This window comes from Carcharodon carcharias, chromosome 13 (genome assembly GCF_017639515.1).
Source record: "Carcharodon carcharias isolate sCarCar2 chromosome 13, sCarCar2.pri, whole genome shotgun sequence".
Taxonomy (NCBI): Eukaryota; Metazoa; Chordata; class Chondrichthyes; order Lamniformes; family Lamnidae; genus Carcharodon; species Carcharodon carcharias.
Window position 1 is genome coordinate 106,463,540 of NC_054479.1, and position 21,688 is coordinate 106,485,227.

Below are 21,688 nucleotides of genomic sequence, written 5' to 3' on the forward strand. Positions count from 1 at the left end.
CTCCTCCCAAGGCTGTTCTCGCCTCCTTATAGCTCCTGGGTTTCCAGAAGTCCAATAAATCTAGCAAGGTACAAATCAAACCTACAAAACAGCCAGTCCCATAAATATATTTGAAATACCCACCCAGCTCCTGGGACCGGGTTGACTGACAGGACTGACTGTCCTGTCTCAATAAAACCGGGAAGTTGGCAAGATCAAGCTGGCTTCCGGATGTGGTCAGAACTTTCACCCATTTAATCGCAAGCCTACCCCACACCACCCCCCCTCACAACCGCTCACTCATGTTAAAATTCTGCCAGCTCCAAAGGTGATCCCACCACGAAGCACGTCTTTCCCTCCCCTCCCCCTTCAGCCTTCTGAAGAGGCCGTGCCCCATGTGATACTCTGTTCTGCTCCTCAATCGCTCCCAATACCCCATCACTTTCTCATGGCAGCTTTCCATGCCAGTACAGGAGATAAAATTCCTGTTTTTTTACCTCCTCTCCTCTCACTTCTAAGGCCCCAAACACTCCTTCCAGATGAAACAGCAATTTATTTGCGTTTCTTTCCATTTAGTATATTGTATTTGCTGCCCTTTTGCTGACTCCTCTATACTGGGGAGACCAAATGAAGAATTGGTGACTTTGCAGGACACTTCTGTTCAGGCCGCAAGTGAGACCTCAAATTTCTGGGTGCCTGTCTTGTTAATTTTCCACCACACTTTTATCTTTCAATCCTAGGCCTCATGCCCTGTTCAACACAAGTTCAAGGTACAACACTTCATCTTTCAACTGGGCACTTTATAGTCTTCTGGGCTCGACATAGATTTCAATAATTTCAGATCATAAACTCTGCCATTTTTCTTTGTGACAGCAGCTGTTGGCAATAATTCTGCTATTTCCATTTACATCTCCTCTAGACAAATCTTTTGTCTTTTTACTTGTCCCATTACCACCTTCTTTTACTTGCATCATTATCCCTTGTCATTTCATCTCTCCTGTTTTCCACCCTATCACAGACATTCCCATTTGTTCCTTCCTCCCCTCCCCTCTTCCCTGCTTTGCTTAAAGTGTATTATATCGCTAAATACTTCTATTTCTTATGAAGCGTCAACTTGAACAATTCTGTCTCCACAAATGCTGCCAGACCTGCTGAATACTTACAGCATTTTCAGTTTTTACTTCAGGTTTTTAGCATCCTCAGTATTTTGCTCTCATCTTTGTTAAACTTCCCCCATGCCAGCCTACTATATCCCAGCTGTCTCTTGTCCACAAATTTCTGAAAAATTCAAAACGCTGCAACCAAGTTTTCCAGCTGATCAGAGTGAGAAACCAATAATGGAAATATAGGGTTGAAATTTCTCCCAGTAACCAGAAATGATGTTCTAACCCATTGCACAGAATCGTCACTAAGGATAAATTGGAATCCTTTCAAGAATTTAAGTGACTGACAAATTACAGTGTATAATAATGAGCATGCCCAGTGCACACAAATATTAATAAGCTTTAGACAGAGAGACAATTATTGTTTTAACAACAGTAAATGAGATGTTTTACTGTCGCTGACTGTTAAAGAAGCTTGAGTTTGTTGTGTATACAGAAAGCAAATCAGGCTCTTTTAGTGCATCTGGAATTGAGTAAAAAAAACCATCATCAATTAATATAAATTAGCACCTGCCAGTGACTACAAAGACAAAATAAAGAATCATGAAAAGAAATCTCTGTTGAGTGATTCATTAAATCAATACAAGCCAAAGCATGTCAGTTAAGAGGCACTGCTAAAAAGTCTAATTTCTTTAGGCACTGAGTCATATTTTATATACTCGGTTGATATTTGGCTAATGTCCCCACTTGGTGATTACTTTAATACTGATCACATTAATTATAAACAATTGAAAAAAAAAAACAATTGTTTGCTGTGTGGCAGGTACATTGAAGGGAAGTTCCATCATGCATGATGTGATTTTATGTCAACTTATTATTTTTTAAAAATGAGTCTGAGCCCCAATGATAAATGTTGGAACATGCAGCTCTGCCCCATCAAGAACAGCATTCCAGCTGGACATGCTTTCTGGTTAGCCAAATCTGCGATATTTGTTCAGCAACAAAAAGCAGAAAATTGGGTTGGTCTTTCCACCAAAGCACAGAGGTAAAGATGCACTCAGTATTGGCCTATCACAATCTGGATCATGGGAATATCTGATCACTTTATAATGTACCCCTTTTAAGAAGCTTTTCCTAATATTTTGAAGACTATTTCCAGTGCAGACAGACTGGAGTAACTTTGAACTTGGTGACCAACAGTGTGAAAATGCTTTCACATTGTCCCTCACTAAATCAGCCCTACTGAGAGGCACAGCTCAGTAAATGGTCAACAAAACAAAATGGACTAAAAATTAAGTAAAGCAGGTCTGATTATGGGCATCAGTCAACACATGGTTAAAATCCTGCTATGGGAGGATACATATCATAGACTTAAAATCAGGTCAAAAAAACAAGTCGTTTGCAGCAAGCCTCCTGCATTCACAGAATTTGCAGGAAAACAATCTATTCACGAGAGACTACAGTGCCTGAGGTCAGATGGAATTATTATGCAGAGTGGATATAAACTGTCATTTGAGTTAACACCCACTTTTTTTTTTGGTCAGTTTTATCAGAAGGATTTACAGTTTTTACTTCTCATTGTAAGTGAGCGACAAATTTGAGTGAGCTGTCTATTGACATCGATGGAAAGGAAAATCAGCCTGGTGTGTAACAAACATCAATCTGATATCGCCCATTTTATACCTTTGCAAAATGTAAACATTACCCAGTCTTTATGCCTGTTCTTAGTTTTTTTTCATCTAGCGTTACATGGTTTACAATAAAGCATCAAAACTAAACTAAAATAAAAACAGAAAATGCTGGAAATACTCAGCAGATCAGGGAGCATCTGTGGAGAGAGAAACAGAGTTAATGTTTCAGGTCTGTGACCCTCCATCAGCTCAAGCTTCCAGCATTTTCTGTTTTTATTCTGGATTTCCAGCATCCACAGTATTTTACTTTGGTATCAAAGCTAAGCTATTGTACTGACAGCTTAAAGCAACAGAGTTGAAGCTCAGTGTCAACAGCAAAGAGGAGAGGCATGGTAGCAGCTATGCAAATACATAAAATGTAACAGGAAGCAAGACTTAAAAAAAAATTCCATTGACTGCCATGTCTCCAAATAAAGAAACGAAGGCAAAAAACTGAGTACCAAAATGAATCCCTGAGACTGTTACTGGACAGTAACAGCAGCCAGTGGAGATAACCCATTAACTAAAATGCTACACAGGGTAAAACAAGGGCGACTTATGAGGTTGTTCGAAGAGAAACAAAGAAAAATTCCGACAATCATCTGTCTTGAAAAGTGAATTCCTTTTCACTTGACATGGTGCTATTCTTGAATGTAGTCAAGGAAATATTACAGAATACAGTATGTCGTATAGCTTGTGTTTGCTGAACAAGGTTAATATAAGAAGTTACGCAGCACAGGTTTGACTAAGAATGGGGCAATGACCACATGTACGTACTTCACAATGAGGTTAAGGTACACAGAAACAGGTCACTGGGCTGGTCAGCTCACTGCCCATGGCTACTGAGATGCATTATTATCCCTTACATCAATTAGGTTTACAATCTCAGCCATACTGTTGTGAAGAAGTCAAAGCAAGTCTCAGTTTGGATTGCTCTTTCATATATTCTGGCAGCCTGCAGGACAAAGACCAGTGAGGTCTCTTGTTCCTTTGGCTGCAGGTACTTTGAACTAGGAGAAGTGGGCAGAAATGCAGATGGATTTCGAGGTCTCAGCGTTGACGGTCGTTATGGTCGGATAGTCTGTTGACACTCACTCTACAGATTCACATATGAAAAATGGGTTTGTGGATAGCAGGTACCACAATCCAGCATGAGTCACCATTCTCAGGAGAGGAAGAGGAAGGAAAACAAATTGGAGGAAAATTCTAGACCTAGCAGTGCTCAAAACATTAAGTAAAATCATTACTTAATTTTTACTGCTGCTTATTCTATAGGCTGTAAACTGACCACAAGCTCAGAAGACTGTAAACAAACGTGTTCCATTTCCATTTTTATTACTGTTCTTGGTACAAAAAAATAGAAGGGACTATGAGCTGCAATCAGATCGGACAATCTGCATCTCTCAGCACAGTGGACAACTGAGAGTTGCACATTTCTCTTTTTATTCTGGATAAAGTGGAACTGGAATGAAAAGGACCATCAAGGCTGGTCTGATCAGCAAAGCATGTATAATTTGCACAATTATAGACTTCCCAAAAGTCCAAGGAACATGAATAACTGAAGCCTATAACTGAGATGCAAGCTTTCCAAACTCCCAGCTCAGTTAACATTGCTTAATAGAAAGGACATCCCTTCACAATACTGTCAGACACACACTCACATGTGTGCTCTTATATTTTATTATTTCAATCAGTTTTTGCATTCTGAAATCTCATCCTTCACCTACCTTATTGTAGTACTGCACCTGGACAGAGTGCCACTGCCCATCACTCACTCCCCCTGGTATGAAAGGTGCCACTGTGGTGGTGGACTCGCCTGTTAAACAGTAATGATTCAGTTAGGAGAGTACCATGAACACAAAATCATGCTAGTGACACATTATAATTGTAAAACTTTAAAAATAATTTTTTGTTGTCCTGAAAGTTTCCAGTTTTTTTGGTCTTCTCTCCTTTGTTCTGGATTTTACAGGTGAAATTCTTGCTTTTCTTCCTGCTCCGTCACAGTTAAACTCTGGTGTTGCTCAAGGATCTATCCTAGTTTCCCCCCCTACTTTACATCTACACAACAACATCTGAAAACAAGTCACTTTCCACCTGTATGCAAATTACACCCAGTTTGACCTCATCACCACCTCTCTTGATGTCCTCCCTGTCTCTAAATTGTCAGACTGCTTGTCCAACATCTAGTAATGGGTGAGCAAAATTTCCTCCAATTACTGGAAAGACTGAAGTCATTACCTTTAGCCCGGCACCAACTTGGCTCCCCAGTAAAAGCGCCCTGGGAATATGTATCCAGCATATACTGTTGGAATTTTGGAATAAGGGTGCATCAAATATATCGGAATACATGCTCCTGAGAACCCCACATCATGAATGGGGCTTTGCAAGCACAGCATCATAGAGCAGGGGGTCAGTCGGCCCACCAGGCCTGTGTCAGCTCTCCCCTACCTTTTCCCTTTAGCCTGGCAAATTTTTCCTTTCTATAGGAGAGATCCAATTCCCCTTTGAAAGCTACTATTGAACCTGCTCCACCCCATTTTCAGGCAATTGTTACAATTATGAGATTTAAAAGATTATATTTTGGGACTGTATCTTTAAATCTAGGATAAATGAAGGGGGTCATGTGTCCTGTTTTGCAGTCTGCCCGACAGTAATCCTGGGTTGTTTGATTGTTAGAGAACTAAGAAAGGTTTAGATTGTTCTATTGAGGAGAAGCTGAAAGATATTTATGCTTGGAGATAATAGCAGCAGTCCTTGACTATACCATGAGCAGATCCTGAGTCTCCCAGTGTCCCAGAAAGGTGTTATAAGTATTGTGTTATGAACAGTTGTGCTGTAACCAAGGCTAATGTGTTTCACGTTGCCATGGGGAAGAGAGCGGAGGAAGCCATTTTTAAGATCAGTTCACAGGCTTCGCTACAAATCCATGAATATCACAGACAGACAGACAGCAGTTTTTATTTTGTGTGGTCTGAAGCCACCTGAGAGACAGAGAGCTGGAGGTAAGGACAGACAATCCTGCACCCGACAAAATGCCGGCTCCATTGTTCATCACACAAAACGCAGGTAGGAGCTTGCGCTCAAAGTGAAGACTGAGTTTGTGAGGATTTAAAGGAAACTGGAAGATTCGCCTAGCTTGGGGCTCGAGGGAAGGAGCCCACAGTGTAAACCTCACTCTGGGATCAGAAGTTAGCTGGCTGGGAAAGTGAAAAGGAAGCAAGCCATCGAGAGCTGAGAATAATTTTATGCTGGTTCTTGGAGGATAAAGTGCCCATTTAATGAACAGTGTGACTCCAAAGTGAAGTAGATCACTTTTTGACTTGTATTGTGACCACTGGGGTGATGGGAGGACAAATGAATTACACTTCACTATTAAGGGGAAAATTGTCCCATCAGCTAAACCTTAATACTCCCAGTAAAACTCCACATACCCCCAACCCTGGGCATCCCCCAATTTTGCTTCAATCGCTAGTTCTAATCAAGTCCGTCCTACTGTCAAACGAAAACATGAAAAATAGCAAAAAGACAAAACAACAGTGGAAAGACAGTATTACTTCTTTCTCAGCAGTCCTCATCAAACATAAAAAAAGGAAACCTATTTGGGGCAAAGTGGAATTCTAACCAATCCAGGAAACAACAGGGTAAAGCAAATGCAACATTCCAATTGAAAAAGTGTTAAATAAACTAGCAAGTTAAAGCAAACAAGAGGGAACAGAATTCCAATGCATTGGACCAAGCAGTAATCTGCCCATTTTCCTTTTTGGAGGACATTGTGGGACATTGATTGGGAAATGTATCCAATCAAAGAGAGATCTACTTCATTCTGGAGTCACACTGTTCATTATCAATATCAACAGTTTTGATCAGGGTAACAAAAAAATAAAAATGACATACATGACATTGGTGATTAAAACAGAATATCAACCCCTTTAGATATAACAGGGAAGGTTAATTTTTTTATTGTAAAACATCAGAACACACTAAAGTACTGGAATTACAATTCTAATCAATAAGGTAGTGATTGCTAAGAGCAATGAGACTGCACAAAATTGTGCATGTCTGTCACACCATACCTGACAAGGCAAAAATCCAACAAAAGTTGGCACTTCAGAACAGTCCACAATATCAACTTATGATATGCAGAATCACAGAATCACACAGTGCAGAAGAGGCCCTTCGGCCCATCAAGTCTGCACCGACACATGAGAAACACCTGACCTACCTACCTATTCCCATTTACCAGCACTTGGCCCATAGCCTTGAATGTTATGACGTGCCAAGTGCTCATCCAGGTACTTATTAAAGGATGTGAGGCAACCCACCTCCACCACCCTCCCAGGCAGCGCATTCTGGACCATCACCACCCTCTGGGTAAAAAAGTTTTTCCTCACATCCCCCCTAAACCTCCTGACCCTCACCTTGAACTTATGTCCCCTTGTGACTGACCCTTTAACTAAGGGGAACAGCTGCTCCCTATCCAACCTGTCCATGCCCCTCATAATCTTGTACACCTCGATCAGGTCACCCGTCAGTTTTCTCTGTTCCAACGAAAACAACCCAAGTCTATCCAACCTCACTTCATAATTGTTTCATCCCAGGCAACAGCTCCAACATGACCTCCCTACTTTTGTAATCTATGCCTCGATTGATAAAGGCAAGGGACCCATATGCCTTTTTCACCACCCCACTAACATGCCCCTCTGCCTTCAGAGATCTATGGACACACACACCAAGGTCCCTTTGTTCCTCAGAACTTCCTAGTGTCATGACATTGTTGTGGTCACTTTGACAAATGGACCATAGGAGTCTCAGGTACAGGTCACGATCATTTATTCGAGCAGTTGCAAGGAGAACATCATCTCAATGCAGCTTGAGATAGTACTTTTAACTGAGGTCTGGCCTGTGTGGCTTCGGCTAAGGTTATATTTCAAACTATAACCCGCCTCCTATCTCTGGTAATGGTCCGGCCCTCCCTGCGCGGTTTTGGCACCGCTAGCCCGCCTGCATGGCTCTGCCTCTTACCCCGGCGCCTCCTATCTCCTGTCCTGAGTCCTCCTCCTGATCCTTTGATACTTGACCAGACTGTTCTCAGGTAGGCTTACTGCACCAACTATGGGTGGTAAATAAACATAGTAATGCACTTTGCAGAGCTGTCCCGAGGATCTGATCTGAGTATCCTGCTGACTATGCCAAAGTGTTGTGGTCTATTTGTCAAAGTGACCACAACACGGTTCATTGAAAACTTCCTTGTCAAATTACTCCTTCCAAAGTGTATCACCTCACACTTTTCAGAGTTAAATTCCATCTGCCACTTTTCTGCCCAACTGACCATCCCATCTATATCTTCCTGTAGCCCAAGACACTCAACTTCACTGTTAACCACCCGGCCAATCTTTGTGTCATCCGCAAACTTACTAATCCTACCCCCCACATAGTCACCTATGTTGTTTATATAAATGACAAATAATAGGGGACCCAGCACAGATCCCTGTGGTACGCCACTGGCTTCCAGTCACTAAAGCATCCTTTTGTCATCACCCTCTGTCTCCTACAACTAAGCCAATTTTGAATCCACCTTATCAAATTGCCCTGCATCCCATGTGCCTTCTTTATAAGTCTCCCATGTGGGACCTTGTCAAAGGCTTTGCTGAAATCCATAGAAACTACATCAATTGCACTACCCTCATCTACACACCTGGTCACCTCCTCAAAAAATTCAATTAGATTTGTTAGGCATGACCTCCCTCTGACAAAGCCATGCTGATTATCCCTGATCAAAGCTTGCCTCTCCAAGTGGAGATAGATACTCTCCTTTGAAACTTTTTCCAATAGTTTCCCTACCACTGACGTGAGACTTACTGGCCTGTAGTTCCCTGGCTTACCTCTACAACCCTTTTTAAATAGCGGAACCACATTAGCTGTTCTCCAGTCCTCTGGCACTTCCCCCATGGTCAGAGCCCCTGCAATCTCCTCCCTTGCCTCCCTCAGCAGTCTGAGACACAAATCATCCGGAACTGGAGAAGTTAGCAATTACCTTGAAAGTGTCTGCAAAATGGAAATGTAACTAAGTTATGGGTACTGAAAATGTTCCTCCAACATAAGGTAAAAGGGGGAGAAACATAAGCAGGTGAAAGAGGGATTCTTATGCTTAAAACACAAGATTTTTTGAAAGAAGATTGGATATCAACCCATAAGAGAAATCTGGAAATTTCTAACACTTTTAGTTAGTTCATTTTCAGTGCCTTGGAATCTACAATGAATGTAGGCAGCATATTGCTTTCCATTTGTAGATAAAGTTAGTTTTCTTAATCTTATTGAAATTACACCTTCATTCCCATTTCTGGACTTTTTTTTTCTGGGAGAAAAAACTTTTAATGAAAACTGTTTTGGGGGCAATGTGGGTTCAGATGCAGCCTTAATGACCGTCCGTTCAAATGCTGTACCACCTGGGCACCCCCATCTCTCTCATACACGTACACACACACATGTATACACACACACACACACGCACGCACGCACGCACGCACGCACGCACGCACGCACACACACACACACACACACACACACATTCTCTCTCTCTCTCTGCATGCCAACTCTTCCAGACTCAGTTCACATAAACACTGCATCATATAATATTTCTCATGTGTCCTTTCTCAAGCTTATGGCATTGTGCATTCTCCGCCTATAGATATTACTAGTGTGCTCCTTTCTTTCCCTCCTTCTCTTTGGTTGATGCTGACTCTTTTCTTTACTTCCCTATCAGTCAATTCTGGCTGCCTATATTTCTTCAACTCCATCTCTGAAATGCTATTGAAGACTCACTCTTTCTCTGCCCCAGCCTCCACCAGCCCTGCTCCTGAATTTCCTCTCTCAGCCTTTTCCTGAAAAGCAGGCCAAGGTAAATTGTTGAAGAAGCTTCAATCTCCATGGATCCTGCTTTCCTCTATTCACTAATTTAAGGTAAAAGGTAGACTTCAGATTTGACTTGAGAATGCTTGATGCTGATGTGGGTGTCTAAAAATGGTTTAGTCTACCTTGATGAGCACAAGCATTTCACCCCTCCAACAACTTAATGAAAATATATGAAAAAAATTGTGCAAAATCCACAACATTCAGGATTTCCAAAAGGAGCTTTATTTGAAAAACTGAACAGATCTTGTCCAAGCTCTCAATTCAATATCTGACATATAACACAAAGTATATAACAGCCCTAATCTGCTACTTGTGATATGACTAAAATGTATTCTGGTACTAGGATATCAAATGAGTTGTAATCTGGTAATTGTTACATCACTGGAGTCTAATTAGGTACGTGTGATATCATTCAGATGTAATCTGGAACATCACCATGATCTGGTATATAACTGTCGTTTACGTTCGTATTTGGGATATTACCATGCTGTCATCTGGTATATAATGAAGTATAACTTATTGTCTGGGATATCAGCAGGTTGTAGTCGGGTACTTGGGATATAAATGGGTTTGTCAACTGGTCTCCAAGACCTCTGTGCACATGTTTATTGCATTAGTAGTAACGGCTGGACAAAGTAAAACCAACTGCTGAGTCAATACATTGTGGACTGTGAACCTTTACACAAAGAGACTAGCTTTTATTCATTTTGTTTTTTTTTAAAAAGAGAAAAACTGAGCAAACATTTAAAAAGACAAACATTTGTAAGGTATTTGAAAGGCTGGATGCCTGGATGCAGAGTGGGCTTTCTCACTATAGTGATCTCCCTGTAAATTTACATTAGGCTGAGCATTTTGGGAGTGCCTACCAGATCTTTAAACTAATGGAAAAATAACTGATATTACTGCCATAATTTTTAATTATCATTAAACAAGTTAACTTGTTAATGCAAGGATACCTAGAGCCAGTTTGTAATAGCTGGAATGAGGACTGGGAAAATCAGGTAGCCTGTTAAATTGTGAAAATGTTGGGATGTAGTTTCCTTTATGAAAAAGTGGGGGGGAGCACACAAATGCATGCACACACCAACAGGAATCCCCCCTTCAATTCAACTCCAAAACACATGGCAGTGGAACTATTTTAATTGTGAAAGAACAAATTTTGATTCCAATCAATGTCCACTTGTTCTAGATTGTCACATCCTACAGAAATTAATGAATTGTGCCAACTTAAAAACATCAGGGCACCAACTCAAATCAAGCCTGTAGAGCTGTAGTACTTCTGATTGTCAGTCTTCAGAACGTAATATACACCAGATCAGACTTTCAGTTATACATGGCAACATAGTCCATCACAATTATGCTTAAATGCCAAATCTTGAAAGGAGCTGAAAGAGTAATCTGAAGTATGTAACAAAGAAAATCTCACTGTCTGGCCTTCTTTTCTGTAATAGCATCTGGTTCACGTCCCTCAACAGGCTGGACACTTATAAATGAACTAAAAAAAAAACACCAATAATGATCAGTCCAGAGCTCTGTTTGTGCTGATCATAAAACAGTGCACGAAGTGCCACAGTAACATTTTCTTTGATGTTTGAGTGATATAAATCCACAGTACTGCTGGAATGTTTAGAATTCTGTCAATGTAGCCTGTGCTGCATTAGAATATCCAACATAATAAAATATAATTAGGACCCAGCATCTGGTAACTGGAGAATCATAAACATCTCAGCAGAGAAATTTGTTTGAAAACATGCCATTGCATTTGCAATGTGAATCAGGCTGCAAAAAGAATTCTATTGGAATCTGCTTTCTTTTGCAATTTTCTTTGACAGCTGTCACACAAAAATAGTACAAGGCTTGAGATTTAAATTTTATTAAGAGGATGTGACTATCATTTCCCATCCATTTGAGTTTTACATTATTAAATTACTTCGATTACTTAAAGTTAAAATGCAATTTTTTTAAAGTTTGGGTAAGTAGATATTGCGAATTTAAGGGCAGCGAAGAGGGTTCACAGACCAGTATCCCTCCCAAACAATGATGAGGCTGATGCTCATGTTGCAATGGTTAGAACCCTTGGCATAAATTGCTTCAAAAAAGCCACAAATATACAGGACTCAGCCAGCACTAGTGAGGAGCAGCGCGTAGTACTGTACTCACCTCGACAGGCTGTGTTCACCCACAGTAACCCACGCCACGTGATACAGTTAACAGTAGGGGCCCAATAAGAGCAGCAACACGAGGCTGACAGCAATATCTTTAGAAATTCAAATAACTGATAACCATCTCATTGTGTATTGCTAAGAGAAGCTTAATATGTCATGTAATGCAGTGCAATCTCAAAATGTACAGCTTTGACAAGGTCCTTGCTTCTGTACAAAGTTTAAGCACTAGAAGTACACAGTTCCATTTTAAAATATCCCATGCAACCTTAGTAGGCTCCCAAGGAGCAAGATAAATACTAAGCCCATTTGGTTAAGACGTGAAAATACATCTAAAGTAGAAGTTCAATAGATATTAAATCAAACCTTGAAGGGATGTATATACATGTTAATCATTAAAAGGAGGTGAAGGTAAATGAAAGTGATTTTAACGCAGGCAAAGTGCATCGCTGAATGAAATGGTGAAAAGTTGCTGATTTTTCTAATTATATTACTAATGCAGCTATTTGTTAGAAAATGTCGTGTTTCTAACTTATTCCCCTGATCAAAGGCTGAGAGCCATGCACTTCACTGATCTAATCAAGTGTAGGATAACGCCCCTCCACCTAACATTTCTTTCCCACTCCTACTGCTTTTTATTTGAGGCTGATCTTTTTTTCTTCCTCACCCTTTCTCCAAATAAATGGACCTTTCTTTCTCTCATTTCTTACAAAAACTCATTAAAACTGTATATATTTAACTGTGCTTTTGGATCCCCTCCCAATCTGTCCAGTTTCCGGTAAAGCACTTATTATTCTATATAAATAGTCACTGTACCAAAGTATTATTATTTCTTCCTTAATTTGGCTGACAGGTGTCTTTTGAGTATTGAATGTTATTTCCTTCCCCCATAATTTTCTGCTTCCATGTCTCATGGTCACCAGAGAGAGGTGGGCTGTTCTTAGCTGTAGATGTTCTATGGACCTGAGGAATATTGCTCTGTGTACAGAGATAGTGGCTGGGATTTTCCGGCCCTGTCGCGGGCGGGACATGCCGCGGGTGAGGTGGTGTCCCAGCAAGAAGTTTATCGACTTGCGGCGGGACCGGAAGATTGCGATGGTGGGCGGATGCCGAAAATCCCACTTGGTGGGATATTCTGGCTCTGACACTGGTGGGCATCGTCGTGGGTGGGAGGGGAAAATTTGGAGAGCCATTAAAAGTCTACAGCTCTCCAAATTTTCTTGTCCCACCCATGACAATGCCTGCTGGTGTCGCGGCTGTAAAATTCCAGCCAGTATTTCACATTTTGTTCCTCTCAAAATCAGACCTGGCTGCAAATGGACAAAACTCAGTCCTCAGTTTGTGTGTAATGCAACTCTGAAACATAGACCTTAAGGGGGCCCCATTAGCAAGATAAACTCTCAACCTGCTTAAACATCTGAGAAACAGGCGGATTTGCCAGGCTTTCTTGTATTTAAGGACTTCCAATTAAGGAAATGTATCAGCATTGTACTTTTAGAAAGGTGGACTAAAGTAGCATTAAAATACAGATACTATCGTCAGTCATCTATGAAAACCTTACAAGTTATGGAATTAAGTGAAAACAGGTGGTAGAGATTGTTTAGATTGGTAACAGTTGGTACAAATCAAAGCACTAATGGACCCATGGCTACACACAGCATGTCTGTTATCAGGCTCTCAAAATGATCAACATGTGGTCCTTCATATTTTAAGTCTGCATGCAATTCTTAACTATGCAAGCTTTTGGCAAAGTGTAGCAATGCTTAAGGCATTTGTTTCAAAAAAACAATGGGTTGGATTTTCCAGGGTGCGTTATTCCCCACACCCCCAACTGAAAAGTCAGTCATCAGCCTGCCCACCCGAAACCCAGCTGCCCCACAGCGATTTTCCCCATCTGGAACTAAATCAGATTGGTTGGCAGCTTTGTACTCTCAGCAGAGGCAGGGTTGAGTGGTGGCCATTGCTGGGGCTATAGGCAGGCCCTGAAGAGTAGCAGTGATGCAGCACGGACTTGGAGGCAAGTTTGGGATTTTGAATGGGCCTGGCTGGCAGTCCCTAGCAGGCTGGGGGGCAGAGTTTGAGAGGCGGGGGGGGGGGGGGGTGTTAAAAGGGGCATTAACTCCATTTGGGCACAGGGTACTCCTCCCTTCCTGCCAGCAGTAGTTTGCACAGTGGAAGCTGCCAAACTACACACCTTGCTTCTGCTTTCCCCTGCTGCATGTAAAATAGTGCCGGACTGGATGCCTTCCCCACCCTAATATGGGAGATATGTTGGGGTTGGATGGGAAGACCACCCGCTTTATTTTACAAGCCCCCCTGACTTTGAATATGCAAGCAAGGAGGGGGCAGGGTTTGGTGGCCTAAAATCCAGCCCAATGTATGTGCTGCAGAGATAATTATCAATTACAATTCTTCAAAGGCTGATTTCTTCTCAAATGGATGTGTAAACTATTTGGTGGACAGATGCCTCAAATAGTGATTCAGATTTACCTTTTTTTTTTAAAATCCAGACCCAGATCATATTTTATCAGAGCTTGTGCAAAGAAAAATCAAATATTATGTTTCTAGCCAGTTGGTTGATTTAAAACCTAAAGGGCAGTGTTTGGGAAAGCTATGCAAAGCTGCGCTTCTTGTGTGCCATTCCTATAGTAGTTCATCCTCTACCATGTGTACTTGGTATTGACTGAATCTAGCACTCATTTTATATTTTCATATTATCTAAAGAACATCAAGTTTGAGTTATGTATTTGATTCTCTAAGGTTAAACATGCTTTCGCCAAAAATTGAAACCCATGTTGCTAACCAGTGCTCATTGTGGCTAACAGGAATCCCTAACAATCCATTTCACATTCGAAACAGATAATAATTGCTGCCTTACCTGCTGAGAATGTCAGTTGGATTTGTTCTTCAATGATCTCCAGTGCAATAAAATCATGTTTTTCATTAAAACGCCCATTGTAAAGTAGCAAGGCATTTCTCTCCTTTGTTGCAAACCTGCAGTAGGGGAAGAAAATGAGGGGAAAAAAATCAATTAACAAGGCATGCAGAAGTTGCTATAAGGAAACCATTCCTGTTGTACTTTTGCAGCAGCATGATCCGTCTCAGCCTAATGCTGGGGTCTGGGACTTAGATAGTCATATGTAGTCATATAGATAAATTTGAATAGATATATTGTTTATAAATTCACTGTAAACTTGTAGCAGATTGCAGTTACACCATGATTCCATCAAATTTGCACTGGTCCTAATTCAATTTTATGGGTGGATCTTCCATCCAACCTGCACATCATATGTATATGCTGGTTTCAGCCCTCTTGAAAACTACATCCGTTCGTTGCCGCCAGTGGAACTCAGGCTAGCTGAGGGCCCCAGTGCTGTTGGGAAGGGAGTTCCAGGATGTTGACCCAGTGACAATAAAGGAATGGTGAAATAGTTCCAAGTCAGAAAGCTGTGTGGCTTGGAGGGGCACTTGCATGTAGTGGTGTTTCCATGCACCTGTTGCCCTTGTCCTTCTAGATGGTAGACATGGCAGTTTGGAAAGTGCTGTCAAAAGACCCTTGGTGAGTTGCTGCAGTGGATCTTGTACATGGTACACATTGCTGCCACTGTGTATTGGTGGTGGAGGGAGTGAATGTTTAAGTTTGTGGATGGGGTGCTGATCTACCCAAGTTGATGTAATTCTTCCACTGAGCACTGAAGAAAATTGCCTTCTGGATCTTCTGAGTTTGTCAGGTCAACTCACCACCATTAGAGTAACACAGTGTTTCTCTGTCATTCTAACTGGCAGTTTGGGATGGGTGCCACTGATGTGTGCTTACAATTGCAAAGAGCCCCAGATGCCTGTGACTACCATCACTGACCCTGGCGAAGTTCATGCGGTCAGGAGATGGGGCCATGAAACTTGCACCTTCGATACATGCAGGGCTGTCCAAGCAGAAAATACCGCATAACACAGTGCAAGTGGTCAACTGGCTGCTAGCACCCATCTCTGTAAAGTAAATGGCATAGCTCCACTCACACTCCTTCTTAAGGGGGCTGCTCCTGCATTTAAAAAAAAATGTTCTCCTGACCCCAGGGACTGAGGCCTGATCTCTCCCCACAATTGACAGGGCTCGTGCTTGAGATTTGACAATGAAATAAATATCCCTGGCCCCATCCCTTGCCTATGATCGCTTTTTTAATCTTGCTGAAGCAATGTCAGTTAATGAGGGGAAGACTATCTTTTATATCTATAAATAACTAATGATGGTGAAGAGAAGAACAAAAATAAATAAATTACTTGCATTTTAATTCAATATAGCAAATCCACTGAAGGAAGTGAAGAAAAACTGATAATGCAAGTAACAGCAAGTGAAAGCTTTTGGTACAAAATAACAAAGTTACTTGCATCTTTAGCTAGTTTTGTTGTGACAGGTAATATTACTGCCATTATATGTGGCCAGAAAGTAAAATGTATAATATTTTAACCCTAGTTAGTGATGTGATAAATTGTGTTATTAAATCACTATTGTATTTAAGACAAGAGGATCCAGGAGACATCTGATCCCGATAGTTCAAAAATAGCCTCACCCATAAGCAATGCCACGGCTGATCCACTAATCACACAAACATTATAACATCTAGTGTGGGAAGAAAAACAATCTCATCAGGAATGCAGTTCTGCACCTAGGGGTTTCACATATTATTTTGATGTTAAAGGAAACTTGCTCTGCAGATGTTCTGAATAAGCTTGTTAACATGGCAATCAGTAATAATTGTCTAAGCAATATTCAACATATTCGATAATGGTGCATAATTCATGTTCATGCTGAAAACAGTCTGCTGTTTATAAGTTAATGCGCACACTGTTGGATTTACAAATGTACTCAACTATTAGATAGGAAACAAGGAGTGGTTTGTATCTGAATTGAACAGGAGACCTACCAAGGAGGCTCTTCAACTCAAACCAGACACACTGTGGATTTCTGCTTTAAACTGATCTCTAATGCATCTAATCTATTTAGCCTGCATTGGTAGAGAGCTTTTTAAGGCTTTAAAACTACTGCACTGCCTTTAAATTAAATAAGCCTCTGGAGCTGAAGGGTTAATCTATCTACTTGGCCCCCACTAGAAATCGATTAGTGTTACAAAATGAAGGGTTTGTTAGACTAATACTTAGATCCCCTGAAGGGGCACAACCCACACAGTATCAGACTCATGGCAGTGGTAATGAAAATAAACCTTCATGAGGTAAAGCCCTCTTTTACATTCCAGAAACCCCTTTGCAACTTGCAAGGTGACAAGATACACCCTCTTCAGATGCACCTGTCAGTGCATGCTTACTGGTGGTCTTCAACACATGCCCAGCCTTAGGCAGCTTGCAGTGCTTCTCCATAACATTAACAAACCTCTCTTCCAAATGAAGCTTTCAACTACAACAGGTTCAGTCAGCTCTGCAAATACTCTTTTGTGAGAAGGTGTCTGATTTTCTCCTTCCCTAGCCCAGGGGCGCAAAAGCCACTTGTAATGCCTCCACCTCCATCCTGGACAGGTTGAGGACAAGGGTTCAAACCAAAGACTTTCTTAGTTTGAATGGCTCAGTTCCACACTGAACAGCATATTTTTATATTGAACCACTAGAGGATCCAAAAACACAATTTTTCTGTGTGATAAATATTGGAAAGTAGAGTCACAGGATAACACAGAAATAGTGATCACTTCTTATTCATGGAATTTTGTTTCATGACCATTTTAATATGACTGATTCCTGAATTAGGACAATGATTCATCTGATTAGCATTTCCTTTACATCTACACTACTGTTTCTGCTTCAATGTATCACTTATAAGGAACCCATATGGCTGGAACTTCCCCAGCCCAGAAGTCAGACCACAGTTTACAAATCAAACTCTTTCCACTGTTCCCCCTGAACTCTAGCAGGTGGCTTGGTCTCAATGAACCACAAGATGAATATGGCCAGGCACACCTTAAAATGATTCACTGACTGAAAACCAAATATGTAACAGCTATCAGGTTACTCATTAGAATTCCAGTATTAGGAGGAGAAGGGAAGGGGAGGGAGTGGAGGGCAAGGGGAGGGGAGGGGAGGGAGGGGCACTAGATCTTAGTGTAAACATAATGCTAAGATTAACATGAAGTAGTCCATGTCCAAATACAGCAAGATCTGGACAATGTCCAGGCTTGGGCTGACAAGGGGCGAGTAACATTTGCACCACACAAGTGCCAGGCAATGACCATCTCCAACCAGAGAGAATCTAACAATTGCCCCTTGACATTCAATGGCATTACCATCACTGAATCCCCCACTATCAACATCCTGTAGGGGGTTACCATTGACCAGAAACTGAACTGGACTAGCCATATAAATACTGTGGCTAAAAGAGCTGGTCAGAAGCTAGGAATCCTGTGGTGAGTAACTCACCTCCTGACTCCCCAAAGCCTGTCCACCATGTACAAGGCACAAATCAGGAGTGCAATGGAATACTCTCCACTTGCCTGGATGAGTGCAGCTCCAGCAATACTCAAGAAGCTTGACACCATCCAGGATAAAGCAGTCTGCTTAATTGGCACCACATCCACAAACATTCACTCCCTCCACCACAGATGCATAGAGGCAGTAGTGTGTACCATCTACAAGATGCAGTGCAGGAACTCACCAAGGCTCCTTCGACAGCACCTTCCAAACCCATGACCACTACCATCTAGAAGGACAAGGGCAGCAGATAGATGGGAACACTACCATCTGGAAGTTCTCCTCCAAGTCACTCACCATCCTGACTTGGAAATATATCGCTGTTCCTTCACTGTGGCTGGGTCAATATCCTGGAACCCCCTCCCTAACAGCACGGTGGGTGTATCTACACCACATGAACTGCAGCGGTTCAAGAAGGTAGCTCACCACCATCTTCCCAAGGGCAATTGGGGATGGGCAATAAATGCTGGCCCAGCCAGCGATGCTTGCAATCCATAGACGAATATTAAAAAGAACAACCCAAAAGTGCAGTCAAGATTTTTGACTCTATAGAGAAGGAGAAATAAGAGAATGATGCTGAAAATGATTCTCTTTTTTTTCTCCAGTAGGTACACCACTTGTCATAGTCTTGTAGGGCCTAGATTGGTTACATCTGGCTTTCTGTACACTATGCAAAGGCTGCTTGTGACTGCTTAAACTCTTGTATAAGATGGGAAATTAATGTTATAGTTGGGGGTTCAATGTGTATGGGAAGTCACCTTATACACAAGTCATTTTTTTTTGCTCAGATTTCCTCCTGGATGATTTCAGTCCAAGGGCAGCATTTCCTATGGAATGTGGTGATGGATACCAATTCCCACTGCAAAGACTAGATCAAACAGCAACATTACACAATCATGTTCCTGCCAGCTACTGCTCCAATGCTCCCCATTCCTCCAGTGCTGTTTTATTTAAATGGCACCTCTCACTACCAACTTCAATCCTGGCTCCTGCTGATTTTATGCTTCTTACCCTGTGTCTTGGATTTTAAATCAGTGCAGACACAATGGGCCGAAGAGCCTCCTGCGGTGCTGTAACAATTCTGTGATTCTGAGATGGAAAAGCTTGAACTGAAATTGAGAGGGAGAGTTGCAATTTAAATGTCACAGCACTAGAGGAGCAGAGCAGGGCAATAACAGAGAGGAATGCATGGGCTGAAGTGAAAAAAATGGAGAAGCAAAAATATATTTGTTAACATGAAGGCAGAGATTATTTGAGATTTGACTAAAATGTTGGGAGGAACTGCATTATACATGGATTATTTTGTACACAGCATATGCAGCAGTCATCTGGAAGTACTGCTACATTATTCTCAGGAAGACCTTAATTAATTTGAAAGCACAGTACTTGAGCTATAATTAAATTTTAAAAATCAAAAAAGAGCGAACAACTAGCTACCTTTATCAGCTCATCTATAACAGTTTCCTAGACAATAGTAAACACTTGATAGCACATATTTTCTGACAAAAGTTTGCTTTTTAATGTGGCAAATAATTTATTAAAAAGCACTGAATTAGTCGTAACTACAAAAACCTTTAAATTAGTTAATAATATTAGCAAGTTATGGAATGGTGCTGAAAGGGGCTTTTAATCCTAAGAGTTTATCAAAAACTTAATGTACATACAATGTATTTTCATCCCCAGGAAGATTTTCCGTTGCTTTCTCAGGGTAAACACTGAAATACAATTATGAAACCATGCTTAACTTTCTGGATTTTTAAAACTCTGTTCACATTTTGGAGTTTAAAGACTGCAGACATATCGCCAAAGGGCTTGGGTGCTCTCTGCCTGTTGGTCTCCATTTTAAGCGCTAGGAGAATACAAATTCTATAAAAAGAAACTGCCAATCGCTGAGACGACGAGCAGAAGACTCAGAGAAAGTGACTGAATACCTAGTTGTAAACCTGATAACTTGCCAAATGGTTATGTCATAATACTTCTGTTTTTTTTAATGGGGTTTTTTTTGCATTGAATCAAATCTCAGTATTATCTGGATTTCTTGTCATTCCCAAAGATACAAGCTAGCAATAAATTTTTATTCTTTTCTTTGAATCTCTGGGGTATCAAGCATTGTTTCCATGGTGACACCAATACATTTTGTTAAGTATACCAGAGCTTGGACAAGATTAAACAAATGGGTATTCGGAATTTAGCATGCTGTCCATTGTATAAAAAGCTGGCCCAGTTTATTAACATGCATGAAGCAACACTTAGGCAAGGTAGAGCCAAAGGCTTCTTTGTGGAAAAATGAGAGGCTTTCTCCAATATTCAGTCTATTTTATAACTCCATGGAAAAGTGCCAGGGCACATAATTTAAAACCAAGCCAACCAATGAATGAGGAGAGCACAGATTGATTGAAAGATAAATTCAATGTTAAAAGGAACAAATCAGCTTTTTGCATGAACGTCTCAGCATAGTCACAATGTGTTAACTATAGGTTACAATCCCCTGATTTCCAAGTACAAGTATTAACAGAGTGAAAGTAAAGGAACATGCAATTAACAATCTGAGTCACATAGCAGAGGTTTTCCAACATGTTTCATGATGTATAACACTGCAAATTATATTCAAGGGCCTATTTTCTGTGCTCTCACCACTAGCTGGATACCTTGTCTACTGACCTCACACACTGGAATGTCACAGGCACACCACTTACAATATCCGACCTGCTAATTCTTTTTAACAACTTATATTGGGGCCTCAAGGATGCACACTTTTAGAATACTGCTAAACATATGTGTACATCAATGCATTATTTTATGAAGCCATTGTACGAGTAAGGGTACAATAGCACTGACATTTTATGAGGTCGTTTTATATGTAAACACTTTACAAGACCATACAATCCTATATATAGTTTAAGAATTCACTGTGTATCCAGTTTCTACAGTGCCTGCAGGCAGAATGAATCACTGGCAGCAAAGGAGATCAGGAATGTGAAGCAGTTTATTTGATCCTGGATTAGTTAGAGTTGGGGATAGTGGGGAAAGATCATGTATACTGATGATTGTGTTGGTGGGATTGATGCTGCTCATTGGGCAGTGCGTAGTTTTCTGCACTGATGGGACATTTTCTGTTTGGTGGCTCTCCAAAGAACATTCTCTGCACTGCCTAATATTTCTGTACTTCCAAAGAGCACAAACATTGTTTTGATTGGCAGAAGTACCACATCTATCTCAGACAAGTGTCTGTTATGCTGGGGTTCCATCCTGCTTGGAGCAAGTGACATGCTAGCCTGCTCATTGAAGGAGTATTTCTCTCAGGCCCACTGACCACATTCCTCTCTGAACTTGTTCCCAGTAATCTCTCAGATGGCAGTCAACAATGCCTGGATGAGGGACCGTTGCCAGG

General features: G+C 41.1%; 1 protein-coding gene across 12 annotated transcripts in view; it reads right to left on the reverse strand.

Annotated features, from left to right (window-relative positions):
- The window catches only part of celsr1a (cadherin EGF LAG seven-pass G-type receptor 1a), a 360,335-nt gene that overhangs the window by 129,717 nt on the left and 208,930 nt on the right, over window positions 1-21,688 (reverse strand). For all 12 annotated transcript variants that reach the window (XM_041202840.1, XM_041202839.1, XM_041202836.1 and 9 more), the window contains 2 exons: window positions 14,705-14,820; window positions 4,480-4,568 (listed from right to left, as the gene is read on the reverse strand). In XM_041202840.1, coding sequence (XP_041058774.1) covers window positions 4,480-4,568; window positions 14,705-14,820 — 205 coding nt within the window. The remainder of the gene's footprint in view (window positions 1-4,479; window positions 4,569-14,704; window positions 14,821-21,688) is intronic.